General features: G+C 40.3%; 1 protein-coding gene across 1 annotated transcript in view; it reads left to right on the forward strand.

Annotated features, from left to right (window-relative positions):
• The window catches only part of SYTL5 (synaptotagmin like 5), a 134,939-nt gene that overhangs the window by 82,453 nt on the left and 32,428 nt on the right, over positions 1-20,058 (forward strand). Inside the window, exons 7-9 of the mRNA XM_007085472.3 lie at positions 10,475-10,616; positions 14,382-14,511; positions 16,890-16,996. Of these exons, the coding sequence (XP_007085534.2) occupies positions 10,475-10,616; positions 14,382-14,511; positions 16,890-16,996 (379 nt within the window). The remainder of the gene's footprint in view (positions 1-10,474; positions 10,617-14,381; positions 14,512-16,889; positions 16,997-20,058) is intronic.

Consider the following 20,058-nt stretch of genomic DNA (forward strand, 5'->3'; position numbering starts at 1 on the left):
TATACATGCATATGTATGTATATATATATGTCTGAAGAGGAAAGATGGAGTTCCTGTTAGAGACCAAAAAGTCTCCTGCCCAGCAAATAGATTATTCCATTTTAAATTAATTAGTGTTACAGTTATTCAACAAGAATACGGTTTTGCTGTTCTTCCAGAACCCATGTGCCTGGGTTTATTTCTTCTGTGTTATCTACTGCTGAGTATAAATAATCATAATATTGTAAAGCCATATGGACATGTTTCACCAAACACTGTTGTATTGACCTAGGGTTTTCTTGTTCTTGTTGTAAACTGAAAGGAGGCAGACTTTATCTTCTAAATCCCAAGTACCTGAAATGGTTTATAGAAGATCAGGATATGGTAGTCGGGGATGCTTTTGGTAAAGCATGCCAGGAACAGTGTTTTCCCAGTAAGAAAGAGAATAAAGCCATTGGGGAGATCAGTAGAGCAAAACGTTCGTTTCCTAGAACGTGCATTTATCATAACGATGACTCATTAATGGACTGCCACAGTGAGATGAGTTATATTATCCCAAAACTATTCCTTGGAAAGTTGGGGCAGGAAGTAGCCCATCTTTTCCTAACTCCCCCACCAAAAAATATTAGCTCCTTTTTGTTTGCTTGAAGCTGCAGTAATTCTGCAAAGCTAAGTAGTAAAACTGGCAGACTTCCATTCCTCCTTAGCTTTTGCAAGCAGAATTGCATTCCCCCTTGTAACTCATTTTAGAATATGGAACAGCAAATTTCCCTAAAGAGGCTGTAAGGGCCCAGCCAGTCTCTTTGGTCTGTTACCTGACCCAGCTCAGCAATGAATTCCCCCTTTCTCCTGCACAATGCATATTTCTTCATGGTCCGTTGCTCTTTTCCTGGAGCAGCTGGGCTTGGGAATTCTTGTTTAAAACTCCTATCCTATCAGAATGGAAATGATGTTTTACCAGATGCCTGGTTAACTTTCTTTTCAGTAGTTTGAAAGCAGAGAAAAGTATGAATGGGTAAGGCAAGGCCCAGCAGCCTCCCAGAGGCGCACAGCACACGGCCCTTCACTTGCTGCTAGGGACTTGACAGATGAGGCAAAGGAGACTTCTTTTTTTCAAAAGAATATGCATGGAAGCTATGGTTAATAAATAGAATGCTCTTCAGGGCAGCGGGTCCTAAGCCCTTTTACGTTGTGTTGAGTTTGGCAATGCGGTATGATTTGTGAGGGATCTGTGTGAAGTCACGCCCATCCAGAAACAAACCCTCAGACAAGGATTCATAAGTAAGTGATTTATTAATGAAGTGATTCCAGGAGAAACCAGTACAGGAGTAAGGGAAGCAGAATAAATGGGAAGAACCTAAGCAATGTGCTTTCTCAGATGAGGTCTGAATTTGAGAACTCAGCTTGATCCCTCAAGGGATTCTGGAGCTATAAGATGTGTCTCTTGAGTTTTTCCATTTTGAGGAGCTGGACCATCGCACTCCTTTACCAATTTGTCAATGACTCTGAATTCCCTTGGATAGGGTTTCCAGATTTAACAAACAAAGATACAAAGTATGCCCCATGCAATATCATTTTCATTCATATACTCTATAAGTATTAGTATATTTTTGTACTAAAAATGATTCGTTGTTTACCTGAAATTCAAATGTAACTGAGAGTCCTGCATTTTGTTTGACACCTCTCCAACGGAGGTCTGGGAAGACCCACTCCAAAGCATGTCTAGACCCCTTGCTCCAGTGCTAAAGGGCAGATCTCTGAAGGCCATGGGCGCAGGCCATTAGCAGGCAAGCGCTCAGAAGCTGGAGATGAGCGTGCAGAGCCAGCACAAGTGATATAAGGGGATCTGGGTAGGACATGAACAATGTCCCCTAAAACACATAAAGGAAAAACGGACCTTTGAACTTAACCTTCACTCAGTTCAGTACAAAATGGACAAAGGAAGATGCTGTGTTTCTCTGCGGCAGGTCTGTCGTGACATTGGAGAATATGGCAATCGTATCAGATTCACCAGTGTTTCATGTGCTTAGACCGTGACCCTATCGGTGGGAGTAATATGAAGTCTGGAGTTGCCAAATACATCTTCAGCTAGAAACTTCTGTTTATACCACATAGTCATCCCTTTCTACTTATCCTTTGCCCATCATACACACCTACCCCGATTTGGGTCCCCTCAGAGCAAACCCCGAAATAAGGATTCAAGAGCAAATAATTTATTTAGGAGGTGGTTTTGGAAACCCAAGAGGAGTGGGGAAGTGAGCCAGAGAAAGGAAAGAAGCCGTTTACTGCTATGGGGATCCAGTGCTCACTCTCAGTGGACACCTGCAGGAAACAGTGTACAACACACTTTAGAATTATCTAGTCAAGAGATTGGGAATCTGGGGTATTTATACACCGGCTCCCTGTTCATCACTGGCTGAGGACTAATTCTGGGGCACTGACTCTTTGGCACTTCTGACTTGTTCTGTGCACAGGTGCTCCATGCTCTTGTGATCCAAAAAATGCCCTCAGGCATAGAGTTATGGGTGTTCACAGTAAATAGGATTCTGTGGGTAGAGGTGAGTGCCAAGGGAACTGGGCGGGGGCACTGGGGTCTGCTACAGCATCCTTCCCAGACTGCTCTTGGGCCTCTTCCAAAGGTGCAGTTTGTCAGACCACTGGTTGCTCAGCTCCTGATTTGTGCTAACTTTATATAGGTGTGACTTTCCTTTATGTAATGACAGTAATTTGAGGAGTTATGGAGACTTGGTCGTTCAGCCAGACTCTTGATATTATACTTTGGTTGGATTACAACTGGGTTCTTGACTTGCCTCGTTCTTGTGGTCAAATGATTGTGAGCCCAAGGACAGCTCCTTTGCTCTCTCATCTGTTTCTGCAGCCGTTTCTCAAAGATTCACTGCCTTGACATGTCCTATTTCTATGAACTAAATTTAACACATTTCCCCCTTCTGGTATAATAATTTTTTTCAGGCGTATTTTGTGGTGTGTCCATTCTCAGGGTATCTAAGATACACCAATGGTCTTCTCCGTCTGCAAATCGTTAAGGTGTAGAGGTATATGACTGGCTCACCTGTGAATTTTATTTATACAAATAATTTCAACACACAGTTCTGTCAACATTATTGTCCTAGTGCCGTATTCCAAATGGTAGTTAACTGTGGAAGGTTTTAGACAGTGATATTATTCCACCCCTTCATGAACATCCAATTTGTCAAGGAAGATTGATATAACCACATAATTTCAAGACAATATTGTATCATGTTAAAAAGATGTTCTGTGTGCTATGGGAAAACCAGAGAGAGGCATTTATCCTTTGAGAGGATTCAGAGAAGCTTCACGGAGATGACCTCTAAGCAATTTTAAGGGATGAAGAAGACCCTGCCAGGTGAAGAAAGATAAGAATGAAACAGAGGAAAGAGAAAGTATAAAGGAAAAGAGGCATAAAGCGATGTTGCGTGTACTGGAAAATGAACTGTTGGGGGATTTTAGAGTGTAAAAATTGAAGTGTTGTATGAAAGAGATGAAATTAAGAGCTAAGTTGGACCGAGATACAGATGGCTTCGGATACATTGATGATCTGTTTTTATAAGCAACATAGCATCCCAGATGGAACAAGAGTTTGGCAAATTTGAGCTATTAAGTACAGAGCATGTGCCTTTTCCCTTTAGTTCCTGAAAGTTAAGTTCTGCTAAACACTTGTTTTCCTTGGTGTCTACACATGGAGGCAATCGGCTTTCTTGCCCCTGACTTCCAATTCACCCAAGGTTTTTCATGGCTGGTGGCCTCTCTCTTCCAAATGGCTTTCATGCATTATTTAGAAAGAAGACAGGGGATCAGGATTCTATTGTGATGGTAAAAGACAAAAGTATTTTCAGACTGGGAGTTTTACCTGTTCTTTTCCTTCCTACCCACTCAGAATCCTTTCCTCATGGTGACTGTCTCCTCCACTTTAAGGAGAGTCTTCTTAAAACAGGTCCTTTATGCCCATCACGCACTTGCAGGGATGAGCACTGGGTGTTGTATGTAAGCAATGAATCACAGAAATCTACCCCAAAAACCAAGAGCACACTTTACACACTGTATGTGAGCCATTTTGGCGATAAATTATATTAAAAAAAATAAATAAAGCAGGTCCTTTAAGAAAACGCTAAACAGTTTCAAACCCACCAAACAAATCACCCTTTGTTTTAGTAAATCAAATATAAAGGTTCTTGGGGGCGCCTGGGTGGCTCAGTCGGTTAAGCGTCCGACTTCGGCTCAGGTCATGATCTCACCCTTTGTGAGTTTGAGCCTCATGTCGGGCTCTGTGCTGACAACTCAGAGCCTGGATTCTGTATCTCCCTCTCTCTGCCCCTCCCCTGCTCACACTCTGTCTCTCTGTCTCTGTCTGTCTGTCTGTCTCTCTCAAAAAAAAAAAAAAACAACAAATGGTAAAGAAAAGTTAAAAAAAATAAAGGTTCTTTATATAATTAACACTATGATTCATTGAACAAAATTTCACTGAGTACCCACCACATTGTATCCTTTCTCCAAGAAGGAGACAGGAGGAAAATGTGTGTAATTAAATCACAGAAAGCCAGTGACTTCAGAGGAAACTGCAGCTAGAGAAGCTCCCTGATGAACTTGTACTTTTTCCTCATTTCTCTGCTTCCCTAATTCTGCATTCCAAAGCTCCTATGATGGTTCACCTATGCCTAAGAATAAAACACATACATCTGTACACATGTATCCACACAGGCACGCAGTACCTGAAATTCATCCTTTTAGGATGTGTCAACCTCTCCAAAGAGTTTTATTTTTATTTCTTTTCTTTTCTTTTTTTTTTTCACTTTAGAAAGAGCACATGAGTGGGGGGGGGGCGGGGGGAAGAGAGAGAGAGAGAATGAAAATGAGAATGAATCTTAAGCCGCTCCTTGCTCAGCCTGGAGCCTGATGCGGAGCTCAATCCCACAACTGTGGTTGGGATCATGACCTGAGCTGAAATCAAAAGTCGGACACTCGACCGCCTGAGCCACCCGGGTGCTCCAAGGATTTGACTGTTAAATGGAGATACCCGTATCTGTATGTTGTGTGCCTGTGTGGATGGGCAGTACTCACAGGGGTCAACACAGCTTCTGTAGATATACAGATAGTTGATAGTTTGAGCTTTTTGGGCCACACGGTCTCTGTCTCAGCCACTCAACTCTGCTCTTGGAGCAGCTGTAGACAATAGATAAATGAATGGGCATGCCAGCATTACAACAAAACTTTATTTAGAGGCACTGACATTTGAACCCCATGTAATTTTCACACGTCACAAAATATTTTTTTTCAATTACTTAAAAAATGTAAAAACCACTCTTGGCTCACAGGCTACAAAAACAGACAATGGGCTCAATTCTGTCCGTGGACCGTAGTTTGCTGATTCCTGGTACAACACGTTCACTCACTAACAAAGAAAGTGTCCTTCCATTTATCCACAGGCTAAGTCTTGAGGACAGATCACTTGTATTGATGTGATTACTGAGGTTAAGAAAATAGTGGTATGAGGGGGGCAAATTGCAGATGGAGAGATGTCTGAGATGAACAAATTCAAACTAATCAAGAGTTTAGCCCAGTGTTTCTCAGCCTTGGCTGTATATTGGAATCACTGAGGGGTGGTGTCATTAAAACATATCGATCCTATGGGCCTAGATCCCATGCTCAGAGTCTGATGTGATTAGTCTTGGATGTAGTCTAAGCTTGGAGATTTTTAAAAGCTCCCCCACTGTTTCTGATGTGCAGCCACGGATGAAGACCACCCATCTCTCATAAGACTGTTAGGAAAGGCAAAGCATTTTGGGATCACCAGAGACTGGAAAGTTGACCTATGTTCAGCTTTTTTCTCTTTTCTTTCTCATGTTTAACATCTTTGCCATTTAATGGGATCACTTCACTTTCTGTTACCTCCCTTGCTTTTCTTATATATCCATTTCAGATCTGATATAACAAAAAAAATTAGGAAAGTGCATAAACCACAGAAAGAATACGCAGTCTCTGTGTCATGCTATGCACTAGCCTCATTGTCACAGTGAGTGTTAGTATCTCTGATATTAATGCTGCCTTTTGGTTGAGCTTTCTTAGGGGAGTATTCATTTAACCATGCGGGCACAGACTCAACATTGTCAGGCCACTCTGGGAGGGTTGCATCCTGGGAAATGCTTTCCGGACTACAACTCCTGGGAGATGGTTATATAATCCACAAAGGCAACTCATTAAATTATAGTCTCTGTCCCTTGTCCTTAGATCCTTTATCTAAAAATAAATCTAGAAAGCCATTATCAAGTTTTGGGGCCATTGTGAAATTAGAGATAACAAAATGGAAGGCTTTTAAAGTATATTTCATAAGCTAAAGTAAACGAGACGGTCTCTTACTCTAGGCAATGTGTCTTTCAGGTAACCTGGGATGTCTGAGCTCCCCAGGCGGTGTCCTATCTCCACACTCTGGGCCCTTCTAGAACAGGAAAAATCTCTCTCTTTCTTGTCAGTTTCCCTTTAAGCAAATTTTAGCTAGAAGTTTTGTTGATACTGATTTCTAACACTTCCAATTTAAGTATCAGTGACCTGATATCTGAATCAAAAATAGCTCTTTCATTTTTTAAGAATAGTTGACACAGCGTCACATTCGTTTTAGGTGTACAACAGGGATTCAACCACTCTGTATGTTATGCTGCGATCACTGGAGATATAGCTACCGTCTGTCACCACGCAACACTATTACAATACCATTGACTATATTCTCTGTGCTGTACCTTTTATTCCTGTGACTCGCTCATTCTATAACTGAAAGCTTTTATGTCCCACTCTCTTTCTCTCGTTTTGCCTGTCCTCCCACTCCCTCCCCTCTGGCAACCACCAGTTTGTTTTCTGTATTTATACGTCTGATTCTACATTTTGTTTTTTCATTTCTTCGTTTGTTTTTTGGATTCCACATATGAATACAACCATATGATATATTTTTCTGTGACTTATTTCACTTAGCATTATACCCTTGCCCTATAGGTCCATCCATGTTGTCACAGATGATAAGATCTCATTCTTTTTTATGGTTGAGTAATATCCCATTATCTATATACCACGTCTTCTTTATCCATTCATCTATCAGTAGTCACTTGGGTTGCGCCAATATCTTGTCCATTGTAAATAATGCTGCAATACACTTAAGGGTTCATATATTTTTTTTGAATTAATGTTTTTGTTTTCTTTGGGTAAATACCCAGGAGTGGAATTACTGGACCGTATGGTATTTCCACTTTTAATTTGTTAAGGAGCCTCTACATTGTTTTCCATAGTGGCTGCACCAATTTACATTTCTACCAATAGTGCACAAAGGTTCCCTTTTCTCCACATCCTCACCCAACTCTTGTTATTTCTTGTCTCTCTCTCTTTTTTTTTTTTTTTTTTTTTGAGAGAGAGAGAGAGAGAGAGAAAGAGTGTGCACGCAGAGGGAGAGGGAGAGAGAGAATCTTAAGCAGGCTCCATGCCCAATGTGGAGCTGGATGTGGAGCCCGATGCAGGCGCGATCTCATGGCAGATTGTGACCTGAGCCAAAATTAAGAGTTGGATGCTTAACCAACTGGGCCGCCCAGGTGCCCCTTTCTTGTCTTTTTGAATCTAGCCATTCTGACAGTTGTGAGGTTAGATCTCGTTGTGGTTTTAATTTGCATGTCTCTGATGATTAGTGATGGTGAGCATCTTTCGTGTGTCTGCCGTATGTATGCCTTCTTTGGGAAGATACCTATTCAGGTCCTCTGACCCAAAAAATAGCTGTTTCTTAACTGAACTTTAAACTTCTTGAATTTAGACTTCTTTTATCCTCTTCCTATTTAAGTGGCAATGATTTATGTATTTTATGTCATATTTTATATAACATCTAAGAGAGTTGGCACCCAACTATTTATGATATTATGCCTCATCAGACTGAATCTTTTTTAGTCTGACCAACTGAAACAACTGACTGAGAGGAAAATATTTTTGAGAAGCTCACGGTAAATGTCAGGGACAAATGTGAAATTATATGTCATTTTTGAGGTAGTGCTTCTGGCAACAATTTCCAGTAGCTGACTTATAAGAATTTTTTTATTATTACAGGATAGCCTCTTGAATGTCATCACCACAATTAATCAACTTCTGCCAGAGCTTCTACATAAGTAGGACTTTTGGTTCTAGTGAAGCTCATCTGAGATGGGGACTTTTTCAAAACCACCTGGGTCAAGGAGAACTTTCAGGACAGGCACAAGCAGATATATCGACATGAGTCCCTTTGGATCCTAACTTCTTGGCTCATTTCTGCAAGATTAATGTCTAGCCCTTGTTTTTTCAAGGAGATTTTACCTAAAATAGCAGAAAAGTTTTGTGGTTCCACCACAGTGTTCCTGGGTAGGTCTCTAAGATCTTTCTAGGTAGGACTTCTGAGATGAGCAAAATCACTCAGATGGTTAACTGTCGTCAAGTGTAAAAGTGTAGCACCTGAGCTTGGAGGGCTCTGGAAAGTCTCCAAGGAACTTAGAATCTTGAATTATATAAATTTATTTAATCATAAAACTTTGTTCTCTTGTCAGAATCAAGACACAGTCCTAGACCCTTCCTGAGCAATCTATAATTCATTCAGGGTGCCATATCTAGAGGAAGAAGCCAGAGACTGTTTCTATGTGGTATCGTAGGAATGCTACCCAGAGAACTTTTAGTTCTTTTCATCAGATTCCAAGAAACTAACCCCCAGCTCTCTCACCCTTGAATTGTTTTCTGTTTGATAGCTCCTTCTAGCAATGTACAGCCTGCCTGGTTCTATCAATTTGATCTTGGTGAGTGATGAGTAAGCAACAGGAGAAACTAGAATGAGCGTAGGCTTTGGGTAGGCAGGCAATTTTCAGTTTTTATCCTGACTTTATTATGTACGAACTGTGCGACGGTGTGGTGCGGGGGGGGGGGGGGTGGTGTGTGTTGTGTGTGTACACACACCTATGCCTACGTACATGGAATAGTTGTCTAACCTCTTTAGGACTCAGTGTTCCCATCTTTAAAATAAGAATGTTTTTCTTACAGGGATGTTGGGACATGGAAAGTGTCAAACACCTAGAAAATACTCAGTAAATGTAGCTTCTCTTTGCATAATTTTTGAGGGTGGTGGTAGCCAGGAGTAAAAATCAGGGCATATTTGATTTGATTTTGGTGGCTTCTCTGGTGCAGAGCCTTGAAAAAGTTAGGAGCTGTGGTTGATAGCTGCAGTGGTCATTGCCGATTCTTTCTTCTGCCAGATTTGTCTTCCAGTAATGTCACATGCACAGTGAGACATCCTTTTTTTTTTTTTTAAAGCACTCTTCCTCTATTCTTTTGCATATCTTTTCTGATTGGCTCAAACGTAAGTTCTAATCACTGTTAACTATCACGTCTAGGCTTTAACATGCTTATGATTATAGATGCACTTATAACTTACTAAATAGTAAATCAAATAGTGAAATTCACAAAGGCTTATGTTTTACCACTTAGCGTATTTTGTGTTCACCGAGGATAAAGAATAAAATAGAGCAAACACTTCTCTTAAAATCTAATTTGTTCAAAACTTATACTTACGAAACTCCATGTAATCAGAAAATCATGATCACCTCAAAGGCAGGAGCTATTATTTTATAATCATTATTGAATGGGATTGAATCAGTTTTAGCAAACAAAGTGAGTCAAGCCCATTTACCAAATGTCATTATTTTTATGCCACATTTATTAAATGTGTACCATGAGCCAGACACTGAAACAACATAGGGAAATAAAACATAATTCCCACTCTTTGATTAAGTATGTACTGAGTGCCTCCTTTGCACCAAGGCATTTATGAAGGTGGTAGAGATAATGTGGTAAATATGTCATGAACTCTGTCCCCAAGGAGCTCAGGTTGAAAGAGGCAACAAGGCCCATATATGTGGGTCACTTAGAAGCCAAATAAGACATCCTGGAGTGAAGTGCTACACAGTTTGGCAAAGACTGTGAGTCAGTAAGAACGGAGCAGAGCAGAGGTTCACAAGGCTTGTAGATGACAGGAAGTGCCTGATAGGGGAGGCTGGCCTTCATCTGGGCCATGAAGGATGGCGAAGATTTGCATAAGTGCAGAGTGGCAAATAGAGCATAGCAGGTGGAGAGAACATGAGAAAAAGCCTTAGAGGTAGAAGCTGGAGCGGGTGCCGTGAGTGTGGTGAGTTGAGAGGGGAGCGGAGAACCTGCGCAGGTGGGAGGATGCTGGTGAGCAGTAGGAAATAAGGCTGCAACGGTCCGGTGAAGCTCAGTTACAGAAACCCTGGAGTCAGACAAATGGGCTTGAGCCTAGTGAGTCTCTGAGGAAGATAGCGACCGATTCCAGTGTGGCTGCAGTGCGTTTCGGGGGGGTTCACTTGTCATCATCATTTTCTTGGAAGCTTTTCCATGGCTGTGTCTTTGCTTGCTGGTCTGCATCCTAGTTAAAGTCAGAATATTCTTTCTCATTTAGGGGAAGCACTGGTTCATCAGACCTTTATGACCAGGAAGCCGGCCCGGCAACTCGGAAGAGCAGCCGGAGCAGTGGAGTGACCACCGTCACGCAGAGGTCACCGGCCCCAAGCACACGTAGCGTGACCTCAGCCAGCAGTAGAGTAAGTCCACAAATGCAAAAGGACACCCAGCTTCCGAGACTTGACCTCACCACCATTGCCTGGTTGGGTCTGAGTTCTCGGGATCTTGAAGGATGTTGTTTATGCCGTTTAATTGTAGATGCTTCGTTATCAGGACTGAACTTCCTGCACCCTTAGCTCTTGGTGGGAAGCCAGAAATGTGAAGGAAAGGGAAGGAGCAGGTTCAAGGGTGGTATTTGTATGATGGGGGGTTAAATGGCTATGTGGCTTAAACAAAATATAAATAATGTTTAGAAGTCTCCTAGTTTGATCTTCCATGTTATTTGCCAAGAATTCCTAAGTTGACTGCACTAAAACTTTCCCAGACTGATTTAAATCAGGAAAAGTAGAATCTTGAAATATTTGAATAGTTTTTCTTTATGCACACCTGTTAAAATTAGGGATCGACACACCATAAAGACTTAAATTGCATTATACATAGAATATAGAGAGAATATGGGTTGCCTGTGTGGCTCAGTCCATTAAGCCTCCGACTTCCGCTCAGGTCATGATCTCAGGGTTCGTGAGTTCAAGCCCCACATCGCGCCCTCTGCTGTTGGCACAGAGCCCTCTTCAGATCCTCTGTCCCCATCTCTCCCTGCTCCTCCCTCCCTCCCCCTCTCTCTCTCTCAAAAATAAACAAACGTGTGTGTGTGTGTGTGTGTGTGTGTGTGTGTGTGGACACACACACACACCTTCCGTATATACATATATGGAAATGGTTCTTTTGAATCAATGAGCATCTAGATTTTTTGTTAAGCAGGAAGCTCCATACATAGAGCTGACATCTATGTTTAAGAAATCTTGGTCCTGGTCAGGCAAAGACTTGAAGTGAAAGAATTAACTATGCAGGAGTCTGGAGCAAGGTGTTTCTCCAGGTAGGGACAGCACTGATATTCAGCAGGTACACATACAGGGAAGGCTGTTCCAATTACTTACGGCTGGCCTCCCTCTTGGATGGTCAAGGCACTGTTCAACCAGTGCCTAAAATATTTTTAACGCCCCTAGAGAAACAGCCAGTGCTAAGACTCTGAAGTGGGAACGTGCCTGGTATATTTAAGGAAGAACACGAAGGCCAGTTTGGCTGTTGTGAGTGAACAAAGGGAGGAGGAGGAGGAAGTGAGCTCAGAGAGGTAATAGGGACTGACCACCGTATGCACTTTGACATTGAGTTGGAATAAGCTGGGGACAGTTGGAGGGTTTTGAGCAGAAGAGGGACACGATGTGGCTTCTTTTTTTGTTATTTTTTATTAGTTTGTTTAACTCCAGTATAGTTAATGCACAGGATTGTATTAGTTTCAGGTGTACAGCATCCTGATTCAACAATTCCGGGCATCACTTGGCGCTCATCGTGACGACTGTGCTCCTTAATTCAAAATATGTACAGAACTTACACAACCCAACACCCCAAGACATAATCCAATGAAAAATAGGCAGAAGATGTGGCTTCTTTTATACAGGATCTGGAGGCTGTGCTGAGAAGCAGCTGTAGGGGAACAAGTGGAAAAGCCAAGAGACCAGTTAGGATGCCATTGTCTTCCCGCAAGTGAGACACTGGGCTTTGGAACAAAGAGATAGAAATGGAGGTCGTGAATCCTGTGCGCTGTTGGTGGGAATGCAAACTGGTGCAGCCACCGTAGAAAGCAGTATGGAGGTTCCTCAAAAAGTAAAAATTGAAGTACCCTACGGCCCAGCCATTGCACTACTGGGTGTTTACTCAATGAAAAGGAAAGCATTAATTCAAAAAGATACACGTACCCTTATGCCTATTGCAGCATTATTTACAATAGCCAAGATATGGAAGTAGCCCCAGTGCCCACTGATAGACAAGTGGATAAAGAAGTAGTAAATGTATACAATCGAATATTGCTCAGCCGTAAAAAAGAATGAGTTCATGAGGCGCCTGGGTGGCTCAGTCGGTGAAGCGTCCGACTTCAGCTAAGGTCATGATCTCACGGTTTGTGGGTTCGAGCCCCACATCAGGCTCTGTGCTGACAGCTTGGAGCCTGGCGCCTGTTTCAGATTCTGTCTCTTTCTGTCTCTGCCCCTCCCCCACTTGTGCTCTGTCTCTCAAAAATAAATAAATATAAAAAAAATTTTTTTAAAAGAATGAGTTCATGCCATTTGTGACAATGTGGATGGACTTAGAGGGTATTATGCTAAGGGAAGTCAGACAGAGAAAGAAAAATACCACATAATTTCACCTATATGTGGATTCTAAAAATCAAAATGAATGAACACACCAAGACAAAACCAGAAACAGATTCATGAATACAGAGAGCAGACTGGTGGTTGCCAGAGGAGAGGGGAATGAGGGGGTGGGTGAAATAGGTGAAGGGGATTAAGAGGTACAAACTTCCATTTATAAAATAAGTCAGTCGTGGAGAGGAAAAGTGGAGGATGGGGAATATAGCCAATAATATTGTAATAACATCCTATGGTGACAGATGGTGACTATGCTTATGGTAGTGAGCCCTGCATAATGCACAGAATTGTTGAATCACTATGCTATCTACCTGAAACTAACATCATATGGCAATGATACTTTAATAAAAATAGTTGTTATCTAAATACTGAATATAAAAACTAAATATTTATTTAAAATAGCGACTCTTCCTATAGTGCAACTTCGGAAAGATAAATCATAAACTTAAAAAAGAAAAGCAGAGACTGTAAACAGCCAGATTCTATAAATATTCTTAAGGAAAAGCTAAAAGGCATCCAGACAGATTGAATAAAAATAGAAGATTTCTTTAAATACTTACAGTCTGAATTGTACTTGCTGATAAGGTAAAAGGCAGATTTAAAATTTATAAATATTTATACTAAGCTCAGCAAGCAGTAGTGTTCCATACCCAGAAAAGTGCATTGATAGTTGGCGATTACCCTTACTTTGCTGGCAACCTAACAAGGAATGATATTCAAAATATTTAGTAACTGATATGGCAGAGGCACTGAGCTATCAGAACAGACTCTGGTGCAAGGCTGGGGCAGTATCCTGGGAGCCCTTCTGTGCCATGTGTTAACCTGGATTGTGGGTCACGGTCTTCTGTTAAATGGGGGTGTAGGAGGTAGGGGGTCATTGGGGAAAGAGAGTGTTGAGAATGGGGACAAACATGGGAGAAAACAGAATACTAAGCTTGTGTGTAACTTGAGGATGCAAAGCTAGCCAGATTCTTTTTTTCTTTTTTTGAAAATTTTTTAATGTTTTGTTTATTTTTGAGAGAGAGAGACACACACAGAGTGCAAGCTGGGGAGGGGCAGAGAGAGAGGGAGACACAGAGTCTGAAGCAGGCCCCAGGCTCTGAGCTGTCAGCACAGAGCCCGACGCAGGGCTCGAACTCAAGAACCGTGAGATCATGACCTGAGCTGAAGTCGGACGCTTAACCGACTGAGCCACCCAGGCGCCCCTCTATATATTCTCATATAGAGTTCATTTAAGATTGGAGCTGTACCTATATCATCTTTCTTGCTAATTATATATTGGAACACTCGCAGTTTTGTGAATGTAAAATTATTTGGAACAACTTTTGTCCTAATTAACAAATGGGTTTTATAGAGCGGTTATTGATAGTAAGTTTTAGAGTTATATGGACCCCTGATGAGGACCCCCCACCGCTAATGTTAACTAGCCCCTCCTAAAGAGTAATACAACATAAATGTGGTTATACTGAAGTATATTAATATGATTTGAAAGTAAACTACAGTCATCATAATGTTCTTTTTTCATTTTTACTTTGTGAGAAGGAACATGGTTTCGAAAATTCCATGGATTTGGCTGCCCTTGAAAGCACATCTGACGACCTCACAAAGAGTCGTCGCAGAAACACTTCCGGCACACCGTCCATAGCAGTGTCTGAGGTCTCCCTCTCCTCAGGTGGGTATTTACAGCATGACTACTCTCTTTTAAATCTATTTATTTATTTTGAGAGAGAGAGAGCGCACACGTGAACATAGGGGAGAAGCAGAGAGAGGAGCGAGAGAATCCCAAGCAGGCTCCACGCTGTCAGCGCTGAGCCTGACACAGGGCTCCGTCTCACAAACCCTGACATCATGACCTGAGCCACAATCAAGAGTTGGAAGCATAACTGACGGAGCCACCCAGGCACCCTTGACTAAGTTTTGGAATTGACAGTCTTGTGTGACATTAAATGGATATTTCATGCTTTAGAAAATAATCGTCTGTCCCTTGACCTGTGATGGTAGGTCCATTCCATAAGAACAGGTTAAATGTGGACCCAGGCGACACCTTGAGCCTCCTGCATTCATGCAAAATCCATTTATTAAGTGTATATGCTTGTCAGTCAAGTTTCAGAGCTATACCAAACATCAGTATAGGAGTGTAGGAAATATAATTGGTTCATTTGGTAGAAGGATAACACTTTTCCAGAATTCAGGGAAATGATAGTTCAGTAGACATGATGGTCTAAAATGCCCTATATCTAGAAAGAATAATTATCCTGTGGTTTAAATAAAATGTTGCTTGTAAGCTGCATTAAAGTGAGTAATAACCCTTTTCATTCGGATGGTACATTCAAATACTGTATATCATTTCACTTCTCCATCACAACAACCCTGTGAAACAGGTGTTATTTATGTTGCAATTTTATTACCTACGAATAAGAAAATTCTTTAGAGACATTTGCAGTAGTCCTTTATGTAGAATTACAATCATGACAGAATCCTCAACATGGAAAGGTTAACTGTTACCTAATGATGATATTTGCATAAAGCCTGAGGCTAGATTCTGTGTGCTGAGTTGAGTCTTTCCTAGTCATGTAGCTCACAAAGAGTTTTCTAAATATATGTGGTTCTTGTTGCATTTTGTTCAGGACTGCAAAATTGTTTCTCCTGTTAATAGAAAAAATTTTAACTAGTGTACAGGCCAACCTCATAGATTATATTTCTACTCCTTCTAGTCAACAGCTCCTGTTTTTTGATCACATACTCTGTGTCAGGCACTGTGCTAAGCACTTCTGCAGTGTTTCATTTACCATTTCAAACTCAAGTACGAACTTGCTCTCTTTAATCTTTCTCGTAGTGAACAACTATGTCTATCCCAGCAGGGCTTTGACATAGAACCACCACTCTGTGTAAATGAACTGTCTTTGTCTTAGTAAGTTGTCTACAGCATTACTGAGTGGTGCATTGTTCTTTAAATTATATTTTTAAGAGGTACCTGGGTGGCTCGGTTGATTAAGCATTTGACTCTTGATTTCGGCTCAGATCATGATCTCATGGTCATGAGATTATGCCCCACGTCAGGCTCTGTGCTGAGTGCAGAGCCTGCTTAAGATTCTCTCTCTCTCTCCTCTGTCTCCCCCTCTCCCTGACTTGTGTTGTCTCTCTTTCTCTCAAAAAAAAATGATAAATAAAATTAAATAAAAATTTTTTTAAAAATTTCAAACAATTACATATTTGAAAGCAAGATGTTCCTCTGATGAAAGACTATTCTTGTGTCTGAAGAAATGGAACTTCCTCTCAGTTTTCCTATGGCCACTCCCTTTTTATGTGAAAGAAATTTGTTATATCCTTTAATAGCATTGTATGTCAAATGTAAAAACACAGTGAATTCTCTAAATATATAAATCAAGAATGATTAATGCTTTATTTTTTTCTAAGAGCTCATTATATTTTAAGGCCCCGTTCTGTGAGAGTTTTTTAGTCTATGAGAAAAACAGAAGTCTTAGCTTAAAAATTTGCATTTTACAACAGAGCATTTAACTTCCTTTAACCAAACGTGAAATGAATGCATCAGTGTTGATAATGCTGTCAAAGAAAATTTGAAAATACTATTTTAAAAAAGTATGTTAGTGTAAGCAGCATGAAGTTTCTCTGTTGCTTTCTTAACACTCCATGCCCTGTGCCTAGAAAGAATGGAAATAATGATAAAACATTGGCAATGAAAAATGAGATTGTAGCACCTGGGTAGCTCAGTCGGTTAAGCATCTAACTTCGGCTCAAGTCATGATCTCATGGTTTGTGAGTTTGAGCCCCATATCGAGGTCTTTGCTGTCAGTGCAGAGTCTGCTTTAGGTCCTCTGTCTCCCGCTCTCTCTGTCCCTCCCTGGCTCACATGGGCACCCTCTCTCTCTCTCTCTCTCCCTCTCTCCCTCTCTTCCTCTCCCTCTCTCTCTCTCTTCTCTCTCTCTCTCTCTCTCTCTCTCTCTCAAAACTAAACAAACATTTAAAAAAATGAAATCTTCTAACAAAATTAGCTGATTGATATCCCTCCTGTTCTCTTCCTTCCTCCAGACCGGAGTCGATCTGAATTAGATTTGAGTGGGTCATTTCCAGAAGATTTAGAGAATACTGTAAACATAAGAAGCAAGTCTGTCCCTGGGGCTTTAGACAAAGACTTGGTAAGTTGGATGTGGAAGAAAGTCTAATGATCATGAGGAAAGGGCACGGTCTTGTTCCAAACCTTCCCACTTTTAGGTGAGAATAAAGTGAAGATATACGGGAATCTGTTTCTACTGGTCTTCACAACCAATATATAAAAACAACTAAAGCATGTTTTAGAAGGGCTCCTGGAGTGGCTCAGTTGGTTGAGTCAAACTCTTGATTTAAGGTCAGGTCATGATCTCATTGTTGTGAGGTCAAGTCCCACGTCTTTGAGCTCTATGTTGAATGTGGAGCCTGCTTGAGATTCTCTTTCCTTCTCCCCTTCCCCTGCTTGCTCACGTGCTTCCTCTCTCTCTCTCTCTCTCTCTCTCTCTCTCTCTCTCTCTCTCTCTCTCTCTCAATTAAAAAAAAAAGAAAAAATAATGATTTAGAAAAGTTAACTGGTAATCAGGTTAATGGGTGAAGATTATCCCTAAAAAAAATACCTCTTGGGGATTTCAACTCCTGGCTTAACATCACTTAATCTAAACCTGGAAAATGAAGGATGCTAACATTTTCTAAATCATATATTACCAGATTTATCTGACTGTATATTTTATATTAACATTTGTACATCTCAAGTTACCCCTAATAAACTACCTTCATAAATGAGATTAAATTATGTAAACTTTAGTGCAAACGTGAACTCGTTTTTGAAATCAGAAGGTTGAGTTAAATTATTAAGTTTCCTTCTAGTTCTAATACCTTGATATTCTGATTTGTGTAATTGCTATAATGGAATTTGAACTCTTTGAAAGAAAGTTATAAAACAATGTTAAATGACAGTAGTATAATTTTCCAAAGCAAGCCAGGAAACTTGGGTTCTAAAGCTCACTGTTATTTACTAGAGTAAAAAAAAAAAAGCCTGGAAAGTATTTTAAAATCTACCACAAAAGGGGGTGGGGCAATAAGATCAAATGGTTTCAAAGCTTACTTGTGTTCAACCTTTAAAGAACAGCTAATTCCAACATTATGAAACTACTCCTGATCCTAGAAAACTCCATAATTGAAATTAAAAATATACTAGAGGGAATCAATGGCAGATTAGAATATGAAGAAGAACAAATAGATGATCTGGAAGACAGGGTAGTGGGAGGCAAACAAGCTGAACAGCAATGAGAAAAAAGAATAATACAAAATTAGAATAGCTTATGGGAATTCAGTGACATCATTAAGCATAATAATATTTACATTATAGGGATCCCAGAAGAAAAGGAGAGAGAAAAGTAGGCAGAAACTTATTTAAAGAAATAATAGCTGAAAGATTCCATAATCTGGGTAAGGAAATAAACATCCATGTCAAAAAGGCACGGGGAGTCCACAATAAAATCAACCCAAGGAGGTTCACATCAACACACATAATAATTAAAGTGGAAAAAAATAATGATAGAGAATTTTATTTTTTAATACAATTTATTGACAAATTGGTTGCCATATAATACCCAATGCTCATCCCAACAAGTGCCGTCAAAAGCAGCAAGAGAAAATAGTTACATACAAGGGAAACACCATGTGTCTATCAGCTGAGTTTTCATCCGAAACTTTCCAGGCTAGAAGGGAATGGCATGGTATATTCAAAGTGCTGGAAAAAAAAAAAAAACCTACAACCAAGAATACTCAGCAAAGTTATTCAGAACTGAAAATGAGATACAGAGTTGCCCAGATGAACAAAAGGTAAAGGACTTCAACACCAAAACTGAATCAAGAAGAAATAGAAGATTTGAACAGACCAATTAGTAACAATGAAATTGAATCAGTAATCGAAAAACTCCCAACAAACAAAAGTCCAGGACCAGATGGCTTCACAGGTGAATTCTACCAAATATTTGAAGAAGAATTAATACCTATTTTTCTCAAAATTTCTAAAACATAGAAGAGGAAGAAGACTTTCACATGAATTCTACAAGGCCAGCATTACACTGATAACAAAACCAAATCAAGACACTACAAAAAGAAAACTATAGGCCAATATCTCTGCTGAACAGAGATGCAAAAATCCTCCATAAAATATTAGTAAACCAAATCCAACAGCACATTTAAAAAATAATTCACCACGGGATGCCTGGGTGACTCAGTTGGTTAAATATCTGACTCTTAGTTTCGGCTCAGGTCATGATCTCATAGTTCCTGAGTTCAAGCCTCACATTGGGCTCTGTGCTGACAGTACAGAGCCTGCTTGGAATTCTATCTCTCCCCCTCTCTCTGCCCCTCCCCTGCTCGCTCGCTCGCTCTCTCTCGCTCGCTCTCTCTCGCTCGCTCTCAAAAATAAATAAGTAAACTTAAAAAAATCATTCACAATCAAGTGGGATTTATCCCAGGGATGCAAGTGTGGTTCATTATTCACAAATTAATTAACATTATACATCACATTAACAAGACAAAGGAAAACCATATGATCATCAGATGCATTTGACAAAGTACAATATCCATTCATAATAAAAACCCTGAACAAAGGGAAACTAGGGGGAACATATCTTAACATAAAGGCCATATATGAAAAAGCTGAGCGCAAACATCATACTCAATGGTGGTAAACTGAGAGCTTTTCCTCTAAGATCAGAAACAAGGCAAAGATGTCTACTCTTACCACTTTTATGCAACATAGTGCTCCATGTCCTAGCCACAACAATAAGGAAACAAAAGGCATCCAAATTGATAAGGAAGAAGTAAAATGCTCAGTATTTGCATATGACATGATACTGTATATAGAAAACCCTTAAGACTCCACCAAAAAACTACTAGAATTGATGAGTGAATTCAGTAAAGTCATAGGATACAAAATTAATACACAGAAATCTGTTGCATTTCTATATACTAATAATGAAGTAGCAGAAAGAGAAATTAAGAAAATGATCCCATTTACAATTGCACCACAAATAATAAAATACCTGGAAATAAAATTAATCAAGAAGGTGAAAGACTCATAGTCTGAAAACTATAAAACAGTGATGAAAGAAAGAGCACTTAAGCAAATGGAAAGATATTCCATGCTCATGGAGTGGAAGATCCAATATTGTTAAAGTGTTCATACTACCCAAAA

This window comes from Panthera tigris, chromosome X (genome assembly GCF_018350195.1).
Source record: "Panthera tigris isolate Pti1 chromosome X, P.tigris_Pti1_mat1.1, whole genome shotgun sequence".
Lineage (NCBI taxonomy): Eukaryota > Metazoa > Chordata > Mammalia > Carnivora > Felidae > Panthera > Panthera tigris.